At 42.4% G+C, this 19,490-nt stretch overlaps 1 protein-coding gene across 3 annotated transcripts in view; it reads right to left on the bottom strand.

Moving 5' to 3' along the window:
* Positions 1–214: 214 nt before the first annotated feature.
* TNIP3 (TNFAIP3 interacting protein 3) overlaps positions 215–19,490 on the bottom strand; it is a 51,465-nt gene continuing 32,189 nt past the window's right edge. The window contains exons 8-10 of one of the 3 annotated variants that reach the window (XM_068270281.1): positions 18,738–18,893; positions 8,863–8,923; positions 215–769 (exon numbers count right to left, since the gene is read on the bottom strand). In XM_068270281.1, the coding sequence (XP_068126382.1) occupies positions 8,876–8,923; positions 18,738–18,893 (204 nt within the window). In that variant the 3' untranslated portion in view covers positions 215–769; positions 8,863–8,875. The remainder of the gene's footprint in view (positions 770–8,862; positions 8,924–18,737; positions 18,894–19,490) is intronic. The other 2 variants (XM_068270291.1, XM_068270295.1) reach the window with 2 other exon arrangements.

The following is a 19,490-nucleotide window of genomic DNA, read 5'->3' as shown; positions in this document are numbered from 1 at the left end:
TTGTAAAACTCCATCCTCAGCAGTTGCCATGCATATTGTGGAAATATTGTACTATTTGCACAGCAACTTTACAAACTAAAATCTGCACTAAAGCCCACAACACTTGCTTCATCACACAACAATATCATAGAAATCACGTTGAGTGTGAGGGCATGTATAGAAGTAATCTTTTGCATAAAAACAGAACTAAACATTTTCAAAACACCATGTTTATTCATAGGCTCAAACCCACTCTCTCCACACAATGTTTCATTAGCAGAAAGATGATTGCAGGAACACACGCTACCAACAGAAAACAGTCATACGAAGATCAGTACCATCAATTGTTCAGTTTGAAACTTTCGTGAGCAGCTTCTCACAGTCACACTGAGTCACACTAGCGCTCCCCACGAGAAGCAGACACTGTTTTGCATTCTGGTCGGCAGACAAAGCCCATTTTTGTCTCGGGCTTGCAGTGTCTATGATATATAGCATATGTGATTTTTATTTTTGCTCAGGCTAATTGTTAAGAGCATCATGGGGAGACAGCATCATCTCTTCTTTTGTCTTCATAACCTTAAATCCACTTTGACATCTCTGGTCTTGTCTGGCTTTGATTTTGAACATGGAAGTAAATCGGGACATAAAAGACATCTTTAGCACAAAGAGGACTCCCCAATGTTTTTCTCCACTTTGAAAGTCCTTCTGTGGCTGCATGTGTTTGGAGGAACAGCAGTGCAGGAAGCAGTCTTGAACTATTTAGGCACGTGGTATGGCTTTAATGAAACACCTGAAAATAATAAAACATAATTCAAGAAAAACATGTCAACATACAAAATTTTTATTTTGCTAATTTTAAAACACAAACACTGAGCCAGAAGCATTTTTAGAACCAACTTAAGCTCATGATTTTGTTAAAAATGTTGTTAATAAAATTAGGTTATTATATAATTAAATGTATGCAGCAGCTAAAACAACCACTCATGCAATATGCATAATGCTAACAAAACAAGACCAAACAAATGTAAAGTATTGCTCTTTACTAAAGTGGCCTCTCAGCAATAGTTGGAATGCAGTAGGTCCAACTCAGTAGTGTAGCTTAGCAGCTCTGGGCTCCAGTGCGAGTTTTACATTGGGCCCCTCAAGCGCTCGATACATAACAATTGATATGGAGCACCAAAACCTGCCAAACACAGCTGCAGCGTCAGAGAGGCGTAGACTGGGGAGGAGAACAGTCTATTAAAGGGACCCTGAGCCGTACCGTATAATCAAAAATTTCACTTACCTGGGGCTTCCTCCAGCCCACCGTAGGATGCAAGGTCCCCCGGCGTCCTCCTGGCTCCTGTCGGTGTCCCTCCGGCGGTTCCGGATTAGCTATGGTGGACTGAAGGAAGCCCCAGGTAAGTGAAATTTTATACGGTACTGCTCAGGGTCCTTTTAATGGTTACAACTAATCAAAGCACATATAGAGGAGATCATTATAAGCTTAGCATGTGTATAATGATCTAGCTTAGCATGTAGCATGTAGATCATTATAAGCTTAGTATGTAGTGGCCCCCTCCTTTCCCTATACAGTTCCCTGGTGTCTAGAGGGCCCCTCCGTTTCCAATAAAGTTTCCTGGCATCTAGTGTTTCCCCATTAGTTGGTTACAACTAATCAAAGCACGTATAGAGGAGATCATTATAAGCTTAGCATGTAGCATGTGTATAATGATCTAGCTTAGCATATAGCATGTAGATCATTATAAGCTTAGTATGTAGTGGCCCCCTCCTTTCCCTATACAGTTCCCTTGTGTCTAGAGGGCCCCTCCCTTTCCAATAACGTTTCCTGGCATCTAAAGTTTCCTAGCACCAATAAAGTACTAATAAAGTGGTTGAAGGAGGGCCCCTCTTATGAAGGTGCCCTGATGCAGTGGCTACCTCTGCATGCCCTATTGCCATAACCTTAGTAACAAGATGTCATTATCGACATCACCATGCGCCACTTTTTGCGGCGCTTTTTTAAACGTACGCACATATTTTGAATAGAGGATTAAAATGATCTCCTACAAGAAAACTCAGGAGAAAAAGTGAATTGCATAGGGGCCCTATTCTGTTCACCTTATGGTAGACCATAGCTAGAGAGAAGCATCATTTGAAACATTTGGAATGTGTAGAATATCAGCAGTAACTACAATTTTGACACGTGGAGTTCTACATACCTAGAAGTACAGTGGCTAGCAGGTTTTCTTTGGATGTATCGTACGACTATAAATTTCAAAAAATGTGGCCAACTGACAAAGCAACAAACCCAGTATGTGAAGATGGCCGAATGCCTTTAAATGTCTTTCCTGTTCTCAGCATTTTCCAACTGAGGCTTCCAAAGTACACATATATGAAACATTGCAAAAGAGCGGTCATCTAGGGCTAAATAATCACCGTAGTGCAGCCTATTAACTGCTGTCAAACTGAGTTGGAGATGTGAAAAGGCCCCTTCCAAATGATTTGTTTTTGATCTTTATTTCAGCAAATATTGATCTTAGAAAGAAGCACAGTAATGAGGACACAGAGATGATATTTCTGACCTATGACTGTTCAAGTCCGAACTTGCAACAAGATGTTTTATCTATTGTCTGTTCTTAGTAAACTGTTTATATTGATTCTCTTTTAAGAAGACACTGCTGCAATTTCAGTGAGTTTTGTACAAGGCTCATTTTGCAGTGATTTTACTCAAAGTATTCTTCTCATAGAGCAATAGAAAAAACACATCTTAAAGCGGACTTGAATTCTTGTACAGCACATAACAAAGTCTTTATTCTACATATAGTTGCTGAAGAAATTCACTGCATTGTGTTCTGGTTTTTTTTGCCAGATTAACCTTTTTAGGTTTCAGGACGTAGAGTCTACGTCATAATTGTATGCTGCTCTTTGTTCCATGACGAAGAATCTAGGTCCTGCATTTGAAACAGCGCTAGCCGCGATCGCCCGCTCTCCCGCGCGTGCACATGTGCCCCCGTGCGCACGTCAAGTATACAGATCAGTTATGTGAACTTCAGTTCACATGAACTGATCTGATGACCTGTGTAATAAATGATTGCTGCTGCTGCTGCAGCAATCATTTATTACATGTTAAAGGGGGGCACAGGCAGGTGTTAAATAAGTATTGGTGGCGATTGCGCATGCCCCCGTGCGTCCAGCTAGTGAACTGATTGGTTCATGTGAACTGAAGTTCACATGACCAATCTGATGACCTGTGGAATGAATGATTGCTGCTGCAATCATTCATTACATGTAAATAATGTAAAAAAAATAAAATAAAGTTAACAATAAAAAAAGTCACATGATCACACACACATTGTACTGATTGGGGCATGTGAACTAATGTTCACAGAGCCAATCTGATCACTTTTAGGATGAATGACAGCTGCTATAACCAATGGCAGCATGCATTCATCCCAAGTAATATAAATATTTACATTGTAGCACTTGAAGTGCTTCTTGTAACCTCAGATCTCTGTCAGAGTGAGAGCTGAGGTTGGAGGAGCTGCTGAAAGTGCCACAGTGGAACATCACAGTGATTTTATAGTGAATTACATTGATTGATTGAGTTTTCTGTTAACCCCTGCCTAGCCTATTACCCTTTCTGTCATCTAGCTAGGCCTAGTTCTGCCTTAGTTAGCCCTTGCTAGCTTAGTTAGGCCTATCTAATCCATACCTCTCACTATCCCCATCTTGTCATCTTCCTTACAAAAAAAAACAAAAAAAAAAAACCTTTTCTATCGATCTTTTATTTGTAAATCCGTGATCTACTTGAGACATGGCAAGGAGGCTTTATACAGCATAGGAGGCGTGCGCCATGCTGCAGCTTTCCAGCAGCAGTGAGGAAGATTCTGGTTCTGGCAGTGAGTGGATGCCAGTTGATTCTGGATCGCTGTTGGACAGCAATTATAGCTCTGAGTCTGAGCATGCAAGGCCATCAACAAAGCGGGCGAGAGTTGAAAGTGGGGGGGAATCTACTGTCGCTGCATGTGCCATCAGCACTGACAGCGACTCTGAAACTGAGAACCATCAGAATGCAGAGGAGGGCACGTAAAGCCGAGAGTACGTAAAAGAGAGGCGGTACCCTTTGAAATCGCTCACCCACAATGGTTACCTCCAAACATGGAAGAGCCACAAATCCCCCCCCCCTTTACTGCAGCCAGTGGCATTATGGTCGATACAGGGAATAATTCATTTTTTCCAGCTTTTTGTTTCAGATGATTTTCTAGAACACATCGTGGAACAGACGAACATATATGCTGCACAATATATTGCTGACAAACCAATGACAGTTTATACCACAAAATGGACTCCGACTAATTTGGCTGAGCTCAAATTTTTTCTGGGCCTAACCTTTAATATGGGCCTAGTATGGAGACCACAGCTAAACATGTATTGGAGCAAACATCCACTCCACCAGTCTCCTCGGTATTCGGAGAAAATAACAATACTGAGGTACAAAATGCTGATGCGGTTTCTTCACTTTAGCAACAATGCGGAAGACCTCAGTCGTGAAGATCCATCTCGAGACCGCCTTTTTAAAATAAGGCCACTTTTGAACCATCTGAATGCAAAATGCAGTGAGATTTATGTACCTGAGTGGGAGATCGCAGTCGATGAATCCCTAATGCCCTATAAAGGGAGGCCGAGCATAAAACAGTACATCCCCAGCAAACGAGCTCGGTACGGAGTGAAACTGTTCAAGCTTTGCGAAAGCAGTACAGGGTACACCTACTCATTCCGTATATATGAGGGGAAGGACCTACTACTACAGCCTGAGGGGTGCCCTGCTTATATGGGCACCAATGGGAAGAATGTCGTAGACCTTATTAGGCCATTACTAAATAAAGGGTACCACTTATATTTAGACAATTTTTACACCAGCCTGCCCATTTTTAATTTTTTGTTTGATGCTCAAACTGTAGCCTGTGGTACCATACTGGCAAATAGGAAGGGCCTACCAGAACAGGTCTTGCATAGAAAATTAAAACGGGGGGAGTCTGAGAAGCAGTGAGCTCCTTGTTTTAAAATTTATAGAAAAGCGAGATGTCCTAATGCTGACCACCATACATACTGAGGCGTCAGTGAGTTCAAGAGAAGAGACAGAGAAACCACTTGCCATAGTGGTAAACAGGAAGACGAAAGCCTGGTATAAAAAAATGGGGATTTATCTTTTGCAGGTGGCATTTTTCAATTCATATGTCATATTCACAAAATCAGGCAAAAGGGACTCCTTTCTGAAGTACCAGGAGCAAGTTCTTTCAACCCTTATATTTGATTCTGCCCACCCAAGTACAAACATTTTCCTGCTTCCCTCCCCCCTACTGCAAGAAAAGCCTACCCTCAAAAGAGATGCAAAGTTTGCACCAAACACAAAATACGAAAGGACACAAGAAACTACTGCCCATCCTGTCCTACCAATCCAGGCCTTTGTTTTGAGAAATGTTTTGAACGCTATCACACAGTTTACGAATATTGAAGTTTTTCTCTTTTACCCAATTGCAAGGCTATTTTACATTTCTTACTTATTTTGACTGTTTGCCCAAAACAAATTTTGTGCCCCCAATACAAGTATAAGATTTTTTTTTTTTTGTGGCGTGTTCTGTCCGTTGCGGTGGAGCCGCAAGCGGAAAGTTCTGGCTTGTCTGCCTGCATTCGGTTGTGCATTCACAATGAGTCACATTGTCATTTGCAATTGCTCTGCAGTTCTGGACAGCTCATTCCACCAATTGCTTGCTGCAGCTGAGCTGCGGCCAGATAGCCCTGGATTTACTGCAGGCATGTTGTTACATAATACTGCATGTATTTCCTATGGGAGTCCTTTGCATTCACAACCAGCTAGCAAATGGTAGTTGAGCCAGCTCAGGATTGAATGATTACCATTCAGCTGTGTGGAAATGTGCATGCTTGCATCCATTGGTCGATGCCGGCATAAAGGTCTGTCTCCCCTTTCACACCTCGCCCATCATAGCAGTCAGTACGCTGTCTGCTGGGCACTGTGCTACTCTGTATAGTTCTGTTATTGTAGTTCAATGTGACCTTATTATTTGTGCTTTAGCTAGTTTCTTTATAAATATATATGCAGACTTGCTACCGTAATATATATTTATCTGTTAGTTGAGCCGTTTGTTATTTTTCTGTATTATTGTTTATTGCCTTGTTTCCATGCCTGATGGACGTTCGCTGCATCCGCGATGGGTCAGTGGAGTCCATTATCCAGATAGCTTGGATTCTGCCATCACCACGTTTGTGACTGGTAGTATTCCTGCTACTCTAGTTTCTGGGAACATAACTGATAGGCTGCAGTTGCTATTAGTTACGCTCTTTCCTGTAGTCTTGCCTATGTGGATGCTTGATGGTGACTGTTGTTAGCATGCTTGCTCTGCTTCTGTGCACGTGACTGTGAGCTGCGGTTGCTACTAGTTACGCTCCAATCTATAGTCCTGTCTTGTACCTGTCTGAATGCTTGCTATCGCTAAGGCAGCGCAACATCGCACTGCGCTGCCATTGTGTCTTATTTGTAGCGATATCGGAAGCCCAGAGCTGCAGTTGCTCTGGGCAGCCTGTGTAGCCTCTTCCATTATTCAGCTACCAGCCTTGTTGCTCTGGGTGGTCAAAGTATAACCCCCAAGCATTACACTTGTGATTTGTAAACAGACAGTATTGCTTATGCACACAAGCATTACAGTAATAAAGTAATGCATATGTACCATTATTTTAACCAGGAAGAGCCAAAGATAATATTTTGGTGTATTTTATGGCTGTGGCACTTGTCATGTAAAAATTAGGAAGCATAAAACTTGAAAAAATGTGTATTTTCTGCTTTTAAAAATGTCCATAAAATAATTATTGGATAAAAATATTACCCAAAGAAAGCATATATTATCCTGAAAAAACAATATATATATCACTTAGATATCATAAGCAATTAAAAAGTTATTGCAGTATCAATACCTACACAGCTTAGTGTCAAAATAGTCAGGAACCATACGGGGTAAAACCCTGGAACGTGAAGTAGTTAAAGTGTCTAATTAGTGCTTATCAGTAGATGTCAATAGATGGCAGGAGCTCTGATAGGCAGATCTCCCCACAGAGTAAACACTGAGGCTTAACCCTTTTAGTGCTCCTTGCAAAGTAAAATCAAAACAAAACTTCAGGGTTTTTTTAGGATTTCCATAAAATGTAATGGCGATTATTTCTCCATAAAGGTTATCAAGCTGTGGCTAATCTTTTAGAACAGAGAGGAAGTTCTGAGTTTAGTTTCACGTTAAAGTAAAACACCTTTTTTATTAGAAAAAGTGCAATCCCTCCTGGCAAGTACTGTGTGCTATCATGATTGCAATAGGCATTTATTCAGATTATTGCCTGGTGTCGTTCTGTAAAAGTGGAAGCCAATAATTTTTCAAAAAGACATTTTAGTTTTTGAGAAAATCGACTTTAAAAATGCAAAGAAAAATATACATATTTAAAGTCGATTTTCTCAAAAACTAAAATATCTTTTTGAAAAATTCTTTTTTTGACTTGTACCCACTATTTTCCTTAACATATGTAGCAATTTTGCTAGCAATAGCATGTATGGGGGCTTTGCTATTGACCGGCAAAGTCGGCACAAAGTTTCGCAAAATTATGAATGAAATATTACTATTACATACAAAATTAATTAAGATTTTTCCTGCAATTTCACATTATGATTACGATGAATAAATGCGAATTTCGATGTGAAATTTCGGCCCACCACTGGAGAGGGGGAGTCAAGAAATGCTCTCTATACAGACAGACATTTTACCTGTGATAGCTGAAACATCATGCCCCATCTCCACAAGAAAGGAGGTCAACACATAGCAAACTTCTGCCTCTGAGGAAGCGGGCCTTGACTGCGAAACAGCTGTCAGGCTTTGTCTCTACACCTTAGTGTCTATTATTGTATAATGATGGAATAAAGGTGTGTTTTTATGCAGGGCCAGATTTCTGGAAGGCTACCAAGGCCTTGGCCTTGGGCAGCTGCAACCCAAGGGGGCACCTGGACATGAAATAGGGTTTGCTACATATGAAAGAAAAGGCTGCAAATGGGGAGCAACACATGAAAAGGGAAGTTGATATCCAAGAGAGCTGTGTAAGAAAAAGAAGGTCTGTACTACAGGGATGAAACACATGGAAGAGGGGATGGCACATGGAATGGGAGGGGCACTGCTGCACTTGGAAGGGGAGCCCCAACATACTTGGCCTAGGGGCGAAAAATGAATAAATCGAAATCCTGAGGTGTGGTGCCTGGATTTTTGTTCTGTTGACCTACGTTGAAAGACTCACTATCTGGAGGCACAGTTTTTCACCTGCTGCCCTCATCAGTCTGCTTACATGTGTGTCTAGTGCCGACCCTATCTACCTTCCTTTGCAATCCACCAGAAAGGACATGCTTGGCCAGTCCAACACATACATCAACTGTTATGGAGCTGATGACACTCTGTCAGCCAAAATAATAGGAATTATAAATAGAGGCAACTAAAGTCTAAAGTCTGCAAGGAGTTTTACATTCCAAGTTATATAACCAATGAGGTGTGTGTGTGTGTGTGTGTGTGTGTGTGTGTGTGTGTGTGTGTGTGTGTGTGTGTGTGTGTGTGTGTGTATGTGTGTGTGTGTGTGTGTGTGTGTGTGTGTGTGCATGTAGCAGGTCCAACTCTATGTGATGAATGAGTTGCCATATTGTTGCTAGGGCAAATGGAATAAGTGAACTTGGCTGCAGAAAACACATCTTTTTCAAGTGCAATTTCATGATCATCATATCTCATTACTTACAAGGTTCTGCTATAAAGCCTTTATCATATAACTCAGAGTTGAAAAGGGTGCAGAGCACAGCTGCTTTCTTACCAGTTTCTCCCTGCTACACATCTGGAGGAAGCTGGCCTGGAACACAGCGCTGGTAATCTCGCTACACAGAATAATAAAACCTTATTACAACAATATGGACTTCATGAATACTTCAAACAAAAACTCAGCAGCAAGCTCAAAATATAAACATGCTAACGGACTTTTTGTTTGCTGAACAGAAGTAATTTAACTCAATCCTTTTTAGCAGAGTGAAACCACTGCTACGGCTTGTTGGGCTGTTGTCTGTTTCCCATGAGAAGTACTTTGGCTGTCTGTACCCGACCATCATAAACATTTTATATAGACCACAAGATGCTATCTTCACATCACATACTGAAACAATTAATCAACACACAGAGTCAGAGCAACAGCAAAAATAAGTCAGTGGCTGGAGATGCACATTGCTTAGCAGGAAAACTGAAAGGACACCATCCATGTATGCTTAAATACGCAGTCTGCTCATTCCTGTTAATAAGGAGTATCATGTAAGCTCTTTTTTTAGCACAGATTTTATATATATTGAGGGTGGTAAACTTTTGTAACATAAGTTTACCAATTGCTACTCTACACAAGTGCACCAATTGCTACTCTACAGAAGAAAATAATGGTAAAATTGCCATTGTTAGTTACAACCATTGTTAGGGGCATGGGCGTATCTCAAGGGAAGACCAAAGCTGTGGTGGGCCTCAACTATTAACCACCTTCCCTTCCTCTGACAAAGGGGTCCATCTTCCGTATCAAGTGTTTTTATGACTACACTTGTAATAGGTGTGGAGATCATGATGGCCACACCTGTTTTATGACTTTTTCAAAATGGGTTCCCAGGCTATGAGGGTCACCAAGGGGAGTCAAAGTAAGTGGTGTAAACATTGGAGGACACCTTCAAAGTTTTGCTGGGTGAGTGGGGAGGCCATGGTTTGCAGTCATTGCCCTGGCTAGAAGATGGCATTTCCCTATATGATAGAGATACTGTAGTAGTGTATCATAGGACTCTCTAAGTGGTAGCCTAATGCTCATAGCATAAAAGTTCCACAGTTTCGAAATAAGTAATTAAGAGTGGACACGGTCACTGGCTTGTGAGCCACTCTGATACTTCCTACTTCCTGTTTGAAGCATGTCACATGAAACGCAACACCCAGGGCCGGATTTGTACTTTTTACCGCCCAAGGCCAACTATACTGTCTGTATGGTTGTTATCTCTGTGTGCCCCAATGAGCATTTTACTTACTTTCCATCATTGGATGTCACAGACAATAAGTATTTTAGTAATATACGTATAGATTATAAGTTGTGTTTTCCTTAAGAACTTTATGTTATGTTTGCCATTTTGTTAATGATGGACCCACTGTGTCACCATGAGAATTAGGCTGATATGTACCTGCAGGGATAGAGCTTACAGGTCTTGCAGGGACGACACAAGTACAGGACACAGAGTACGAAGGGTTAAAGCTGTCCTTGTAGATGGGGATGGTTGCACAGAACAGCTTTACTGCCCCTCACTGAGCCGCCCCTAAATTTCTGGTGCCCTAAGCCATGGACTATGTGGCCTTGCCAGAAATCCGGCCCTGGCAACACCAGTGAACTCTTCCTGACCCTGTCCACTTGTTCAATGCTGAACAGTGGCAGACAGGAGTATTCAGATGTTTCGAATTGGCTATGCTGAGCTTGAACTCCAAAACCAGTAGCAAAGGATGCCTATAGCAAAGTAATGCAGAGAAAGGCATGGTTCAGTGAGGATGGACGAGCTAACACCTACACGTGCAATGTTTTGGAATATTACTAGTGACCAGGTGTTATGTTAAAGTGGAAGGGAGTCCATACATCCCTTAATATAATTTGTAACCATGTTATATGGCCATTTATATCTTGTGAGTATTCGAATGCTGGGGGAAGTAGTGGTGGTGGACCACTTCCTGTGTAAAGTGTGACTCACGGTAGTTGTTTACATACTTTCCTAAAAGGGTCTAGGGAGGTCTGAGAACGTTAAATACCATTTATAAACTGTATATATAATTAAAGCATGATGAATTAGATATATATATTTCCCTTACCAGTCTGAGGATGTTCACATGTGAACTCTTAGATAGAGATGGCCCGAACCTCCGATTTTCGGTTCTCAAACAGGGTTCGCGAACCTCCCGCGAAAGTTCGGTTCGCGCAAACTTTCACTTTAGCGAACCGCAATAGACTTTAATGGGGAGGCGAACTTTGAAAAATAGAAAAATTAATGCTGGCCACAAAAGTGATGGAAAAGATGTTTAAGGGGTCTAACACCTGGAGGGGGACATGGCGGAGTGGGATACACGCCACAAGTCCCAGGGAAAAATCTGGATTGGACGCAAAGCAGCGTTTTAAAGGCAGAGATCACATTGAATGCTAAATTGCAGGCCTAAAGTGCTTAAAACATCTTGCATGTGTATACATAATTCAGGGAGTGTAATTAGTGTACTGCTTCACACTGACACACCAAACTCACTGTGTAACGCATCGCAAACAGCTGTTTGCATAGTGACGGCCATGCTGGACTGGTGCGCACCATGGTCAGAGTGCAGGCCGTGGCGGTTTTCAAGCCCATGTGGTCACCGGGCTGTGGTAGCTCAATGATAGAACAACAGTGACTGTCCAGCTGATCAAATTTGGTCTGTCCACAATGAAGCAACGACCTTATTATCTTTGGTGTGCCACCCCCCGAGACACTCATACATGCCTTTTGTTTTGTTGTTGCAGCCGCTGCTAGCAGCGGCCTTAAAAATTCAGGAATCCGCCTGGAGTCCTGGACCCTGTTGGTGGTGGCGGAGAAGGCAGTCAAGAGGCCTGCGGGCAGATATGCTGTGTGGGGAGCGACTTAGTCTTGGGGCAGGCAGTCACATGGCGTGCAGACAGAGATGCTGTGTGTGGGGACTGACTTAGTCTTCGGGCAGGCCTGAGCGTGCTTTGCAGACCAGGCATCCGTAGTCAGATGGACCCTTGACCCAACGCTGTGTGCCAGAGATGTCACCACTTGCCTTTCAACATCACAGTACAGTTTAGGTATCACCTTTTTTGAGAAAAAATTGCGGCCTGGTATCTTCCACTGCAGTGTGTGGCTTTGCTTTTGTGTGCTGCTTTTCCTCAGGTGGTCATCCCATTGCAGTTTGTGCTTTGTAATCATGTGCCTTCGTAAGGTAGTTGTCCCTACGCAGGCCTTGGTCTTTCCACGGCTCAATTTTCGGAGGCAGAGAGTACAGATGGCATTGCTTTCATCTGAGGCAGGCACATACAAAAAAAAAACCACACCGCTGAGCCCTGGGGTGATGGCACTTTGGTGGTGGCCGCAGATGAGTGTTAAGTGGGGTGCCAGAATCAGAGTAGGAGGAGGAAGATATGTCACGCTTTCGTGCGGAAGCTGAGAAAGATGAGGTGTTCTGTGTTAAATGTGCACCTGTCACACACAGACAGGTAGCGGACAGGCACAGTGACACTGCGTGTGCTCAGCTCACGTAGGTAGGTGGGTGCACTGTGAACAACAGGTAGGTAGGTATATGCAGTAATGGGTATTAGAATGTGCACCTGTCACACACAGACAGGTAGCAGACAGGCACAGTGACACTGCATGCTCTCAGCTCACGTAGGTTGGTGGGTGCACTGTGAACAACAGATAGGTAGGTATATGCAGTAATGGGTATTACAATGTGCACCTGTCACACACAGACAGGTAGCGGACAGGCACAGTGACACTGCGTGTGCTCAGCTCACGTAGGTAGGTGGGCGCACTGTGAACAACAGGTAGGTAGGTATATGCAGTAATGGGTATTACAATGTGTCACTGAATGTGCTGGGCCTGGCAGTGGCACACACACAGTATGAATTATCAAGGGTGTCTATGCAACACAAGTGTCAGTGGGACACACACAGAAAAAAAAAATAGATCACAAGAACAAGATTAGCTCTCAAAAAAGCTGTTGTGGGGTGCTATTTTAGCAATAAGAATCAGCAAGGAGCAAGCTAACAAGCCTACAAGTAGGGTTGAGCCGAATTTTTCGAAATTTCACGTTACTATAATTACGCATGCGAAATTTGCTATTACGGCGCAAAATTATGGTAGCGTAATTGCCATTAAAATCGTAATTGATAATACCATAAGCGTAATTTTCAACGTGTAATTTCTCGTTTCGTTCATAACGTAATTTCACGTTAAACCATAACGTCATTTCGCATTTCTTCGTAATTTCGCGAATTTCGTAATTACTTGTTAGCTATAAAAAGAAATACTGTCTAGGTATTGGAGATTATCCAATCATATTACAGGCTTCTTTTGAGAGACATCCTAAACAACCAATTGTAGTTTGACCCACCCTCCTAGTATATAATCTGGCAGCCATGTTAGTTTCACTTTGTGGGTTGTTGTTTCTGTAGGATTTCGCGATACCCACCGTAACGCGAAAACTACGCGAAAATTAACGCTTACAGTAATATGAACTATCGCGAAATTACGTTATGTAACTACTCTTACAAACGGTTGCATGCAAGGCAAACGCAATTTTGCGATACCCACTGTAATGTGAAAGCTACGCGAAAATTACGCTTACGCGGAATTTTGCGAAATCCTTCTTCATTACGATTATGTACTTACGGCCATAAGCGTACTTACACTAATAACGCGAAATTTCGCGAAATCGTAATTAAGTCATTATGCTCACCTCTACCTACAAGAGCCTAACTGATCTTTCCCTATGAGAGTCTGCAGCAGCAGCTGTCCCTTCTCTATTTACTGCAGGCACACAAGTAAGTAAAATGGCCGGCGACTCTAATGGTGCATTATGGGAGCAAACCGAACTTCTGGAAAAGTTAGCATTCGTTGGCGAATGCGAACCACCGAAGTTCGCTGGGAACCGTTCGCCGGCGAACCGTTCGGGCCATCTCTACTCTTAGACTCTCAGTATACATTCAACCTGGATAATCAGTAACCGAAAAAGGATAATAGAGCTTCAAGGCCAAAACAAAGAATGAGTTAATACCATAGGAAGGAAGAAGATGCAATAAGACACAGCATGCTACTACTATATCCTCTCATAAATAACTTGCATGCAGCGTCTTCTCAGTGGGATCAATTTAGTAAGTAATGCCACATATATAAAACAGCATATATTGCAGAGAGCTTGTTATTTACTGGAAGGAAAACAGGAAAGGTCATTTTATATTCACTCCAAGGGATATATTTCTTATTTATTTTATTTCCTGGATTTGGTGTCACACTCCCCTAAAGCAATCCCCATAATGTAGAATAAACAAATGATTTTGAAGTCCAGCTGCAAGAGGGTAGCGCTTTCATTGTGGCCTTATGGGAAAAAATTATAAGTCAAACTACTACAAGGAAAACTCATTAGTGGCATCTACAGTCCTCGGACTCTGCTGGGAATGCAATCCACTAATACTCACTCAGAATGACAATGCCAGTCTAGAGTGGCTTTGGCATTCAGTGTAACGGTCCTAACATACTAGACTACTGGTACTATACAACTGATCGACTAATATTTACTAATATAGTTTTTGAATCTTTTTTTCTTTTCTAAATGAAACAAATACTTCCTCTGCCATTACTCTGTAGATAGCACATAGATTATTTTCACATTCCTGCATTCTTTTTTTTAATATTGAGAGTAAGCAAACCTACCTAGCTGTAACCATTTTTTTTACTGTAATTTACTCCTTTAAAATGGCACACAGGCCTTTTTCAGGCTTTTACATGTTTTGGCATCAATTATATTACATGAATTTGTGGTCAAAATTTAGAGAGAAAGAAAAATAATGTATAGATCTATTACTTTAAGGCAAATTATCTTAAAGTGTTCAGTCAAAGTATTGACTGAATATTAGTAAATATTGGTAAATGTTACTGATATTTTACCGCTAAACCTAACCCTATTCTCACATAAAGCCCTCCCTCTACCGATGCCTAACCAATTCCCTCACTGATGCCTAACCCTAACCAACCCCTCACCAATACCTAACCTGAACTGCTCCCCCCCCCCCACCGATGCCTAACCAATTCCCTCACTGATGCCAAACCCTAACCAACCCCTTACCAATACCTTACCAATACCTAACCTGAACTGCTACCCCCCTCACCGATGCCTAACCCTAACCAACCCCTCACTAATACCTAACCTGAACTGACCCCCCCACCGATGGCACCCTAACCGACACCCCCCCCCCCCGCCCTCGCCGCAAACCCGCTGGTAACTGCGCTCGAAGCTCAGGCACCAAAATTTCTATCATTTATCAATATTAACAAGTACACCTATGGGTCACTTAGACTTCTGGGGCACCTTCAATGTCTAATTTTCTCCTCCAAAATACTCTTATAGTTACATGCAACCTTCAAAGCTTCTATGATGAGGCCACTCCTCAATAACAGGCCAGGGCAATGTGGGCTCCTACAGGACGGCTGCTGCTTTATCTTTGCCATGGTCTGACCTCTCACAGTCACTGTGGCATATGGCATAATAGGGTTTCTGGGTACAGTATAAGGCATGGCTGGAAACTTACCACTCAATCCCCCCCCCCCCCCCCCCCATTCTCCTCTATGAAGTAAAGTGGAAAGCACTTTACAAATGTTATTGTTGTTATTATTATTATTATTATTATTATTATTATTATTATAGTTTTTAGAAATTACCAGGAATGGAGGTAGCATCAGGGCAGCATGATCCAGAGGCCAGAATGATCCAGGAAGTCATGTGACCCCTGTAGTTGAGTATGTATGGTATACTCAGGTATACATCCTTTGCCAAGTTGGAATGCCAGATAATAATTTAAAAAAAAGATTCCCAGAAAATTGTTTTAAGAAAATTCTGAACTTGTAAATATTTAAAGATAATGAATGAAATTACTTATGTTTTCCAATATTCATTTATAGATTATTTAGTCAGTGTTTGCCCATTGTAAAATCTTTCATCTTCTTGATACATTCTGAAATGTATCACTGGTGGTGACATCTTTAGTTCTGCCAGGTGATCAGTAAGGAATGTTCATTACTGAGAGTTCTATGCACAGAGGGAGATATTGTTTGCTTAGCAGTTGGAAAAAGCTGTTGTTTCAAAAGACAGCAAACTGCCTAACCCTAACTGACCCCCCTAACCCTAAACTGCCTAACCCCTAACTTGGTCATGACATCACTCTGTGGAAGGGGTTCCACCACACAGATCCCCCCCCCCCTCTCCTCCCCGATGAACTATTTGCGAAAAGGTAAAGATTTCTAATGGGAAAGGGGGTATCAGCTACTGATTGGAATGAAGTTCAATCGTTGGTTAAAGTTCCTCTTTAAATTTTGAAGCTAGGAAAGGGTCTAAAATTAAGCTATATTTTTAATCTTGCTGAAATGCCTTATATGTTGTTGTCTGCTCACCTCTAATATGAAACAACTAAGCGCACATTCATATGTTTTTTTGCATTTCTAAAATGAACATCATCTAAAAACGAAAGGGGAGTTTTAGCTGTAGGAATGGCTATTGGTAATTTTATTGAAAAGCAAAAGCATTAAAACTATACCCAAAACATAAACAAACATAATAAAATGACAGTAATGGGTGCAGTCAATACCTATACTATCACGACACCTAAATAAACAAATACAGTTACATAAACAACATAACAATCATAATTCATACAATTTTAAATATTGGTATGATTTGAAAATAATCACATGGGTTCTGGCCATTAATTAACTAATCAAGGCCCCATGTGTGAGACATCCAAGGGATCGGTTATTGACTTTGCTTCATAATGCTAGTGAATAGTTCCTCAGCCCGAGTTCATGGTTCTATAAATAGTTAATGTGATGCATATCAAATCATATTTCATATCCACAAGCAATGTTATTGTCTAAGTTTTAATTTTGAAACCTAATGTTATTGCACTGCCACTTAGCTTGAAGTTTAACTGTTAACTACCAATTTGCATAAAAGTGTTAGTCTATTGTACAGTTAATTCCAGGCATGCAAAAGAGCAGCAGCAAACAATGCTATATTGTAAACATTCCTTTTAATATGGAACATGAGCCTACACATACAGAGTCCCCTGGGTTACCATTTAGTAGTGGTGATTATGACACAGTCATTTTTAATTGTATTTCTGTTTGTTCTGATGATGTGATGTGCATTTTTATGGAATGTTTGGTGCCATTTACACTTCTTCCAAAATAAGCAACACACATAATACAATACAAAAATAGTTTTCCCATACGATTTAAAGCGCATAGATACGGTATGTCTCAGATCAATTCAGGTTTGCAGGCTGGACTGTGTTAACCTCTTGACGACCAGCTAACGCCGATTGGCGTAAACTGGTCGTCTGCGGGTTACCATGGAAACGGCCGCTCGATCGAGCGGCCTTTCCATGTCAGTTCACGGAGGGTGTCTCCGTGAACAGCCGGAGAGCGGCTCGCCGGCAAAATGTAAACAGGCGGGGAAGAAATCCCCGCTGTTTACATCATACGGCGCTGCTGCGCAGCAGCGCCGTAAGTCAGATCGGCGATCTCCGGCCTCTGATTGGCCGGGGATCGCCGCCATATGATAGGCTGAAGCCTATCCCACAATGCGCAGGACGGTTATCCGTCCTGCGCAGCCCAGCAAGGGAGAGGGAGGTAAGGGGAGGGAGGGAGCGCACAAAACGCTGCGGAGGGGGGCTTTGAGGAGCCCCCCCCGCTACCCACTAATGGCCGGCGGCGATCAGACCCCCCCAGCAGGACATCCCCCTAGTGGGGAAAAAAGGGGGGTAGTCTGATCGCCCTGCTACACTGCTGATCGGTGCTGCGGGCTGTAGAGCCCACGCAGCACCGATCAGTGAAAATTCCCCTGGTCGGCAAGTGGTTAAAGAGGAAATAATCAGGCGTTCATCAATGCCTGACTAAAAAGGTGGCTTTCAGTTTGGACTTAAATGCTTCCAAGGATGGAGATGGGTGTGGCTGGCAGGGAGTTCCAAAGTGTAGGGGTAGCATGACAGGAGGCTCTTTCTTCAAAGGTTTTGAGGTAGACTCTGGGGGTAACCACGTTATTAGATCCTTTTGATCTAAGATTGTGGGAGGTGTGATGCAGGTGCAACAAGTCCTTCTGTTATCCAGGGCCCTGATTGTGCAAGAATTTGAATATCAATAAGCCAATCTTATACATGTTCTGTATAGAATGCAAGTTATGCAAATAGTGTAATACACCATACATAATTTCTGTTAAAACTTAATTTCAAATTTTTTGTGTGAAAATACTCCAGTGTTTGATACTAAAAAGCTCATGTCAATAAACATGTCATAAATAGGCGGGAAGGAAGTGGCATAACTCAGCCCCTCCATCCGCCGCTATAATTCTCCTTGTGATCCACTGCACACAGCGGGCCGTGGAGCTGTGCTGTGTGCGGGCTTGTGATAATTAAGGTCGGATATCCTTCCGACCTCGATCACCACAAGACCACACACAGTGCAGCACCCCTGCATGCTGTGTGCAGTGGATCATAAGGGTAACTATAGCGGCGAGTGGAGGGGGTGGAATTACAGACGGGAAGAGGGGAGGAAGAGCTGCCACTTCCTCCCTGCCCATATTTGATGGCAGAATGGGGCCACAGGGGCACTGGAGTTGCACAGCACCAGTAACAAAATGATATTAAAAATATTGGGGCCAAGGTTAGGGTCAGGGGTACTTTAAGGGGGAGCAATGTAGCGCATGCACTTGGGACCATAGCTCCATAGCTAAAGCCACTGATATAAACCCCAGGTATGTATGATATCTTAAAGTCTTAACAGAACCAGACTTCACCATTACCGACCTCATTATATACCGTATGTAGCTAACCTATGTGAAGGAATTTTTCCCATGACAAAGGTGAAGTGTCATTTCAGCTGTTACCTTGCATCTTGTTTGGTTCTGAAGCCTTAACCTGTGGTTCATTAGCAGGAGCTCCTCGTTTGCTTTACGTAAGCTCTCCTTTTCAGCTCTTTCTTGTCTGTAGTCTTCTTCATATATCTTCAGCTGGAAAGTATGATGCATGTCAACCAAGTGCCTCTAAAATGTGTTAAATGGGAAACTGAGAAATATTCAGCTACAATTTAATAATGCTTATATCAGATTTTCCCACATGTTGACATTCTACAGTCACTTGTGGCAAACATTGGCAGTCTGCACACAAAAAATAAGATACCGCTGCAATCAATCCTTATGATAGGTGTACAGGTGTGTTTATCTAAACTTTAAATCTTACAGTTTGCAGCCTCCAGGCACTTTGTTGTGGCCTTAATTAGAATGAAAATGGGCTAGTGCCCAAGGCGGGATTTATACGTTTTCCACCTCTAGGCCAAGTATATTGTGCCCCCCCCTTTCTTGTGCAGCAGTGCCCCTCCCATTCCATGTGTATCTCCCTCTTCCATGTGTATCATCCATGTACTGCAGCCCCTCTCTTTCATGCACAGCTCGCTTGGGCAGCAGCTTCCCTTTTTCATGTGTTGTTTTCAATTTGCAGCCTTTTCTTTCATATGTAGCAACCCCTGTTTAACCTCCAGGTGCCCCCTGGGGTTGCAGCTAGAGATGGGCCGAACGGTTCGCCGGCGAACGGTTCCAGGCGAACTTTGGGGGTTCACGTTCGCCTGCATCAGGCGAACTTTT

Source organism: Hyperolius riggenbachi, chromosome 1 (assembly GCF_040937935.1).
Source record: "Hyperolius riggenbachi isolate aHypRig1 chromosome 1, aHypRig1.pri, whole genome shotgun sequence".
NCBI lineage: Eukaryota > Metazoa > Chordata > Amphibia > Anura > Hyperoliidae > Hyperolius > Hyperolius riggenbachi.
The sequence above is the reverse complement of the archived record's forward strand: the minus strand, read 5'-3'. Positions and strand labels throughout refer to the sequence as shown.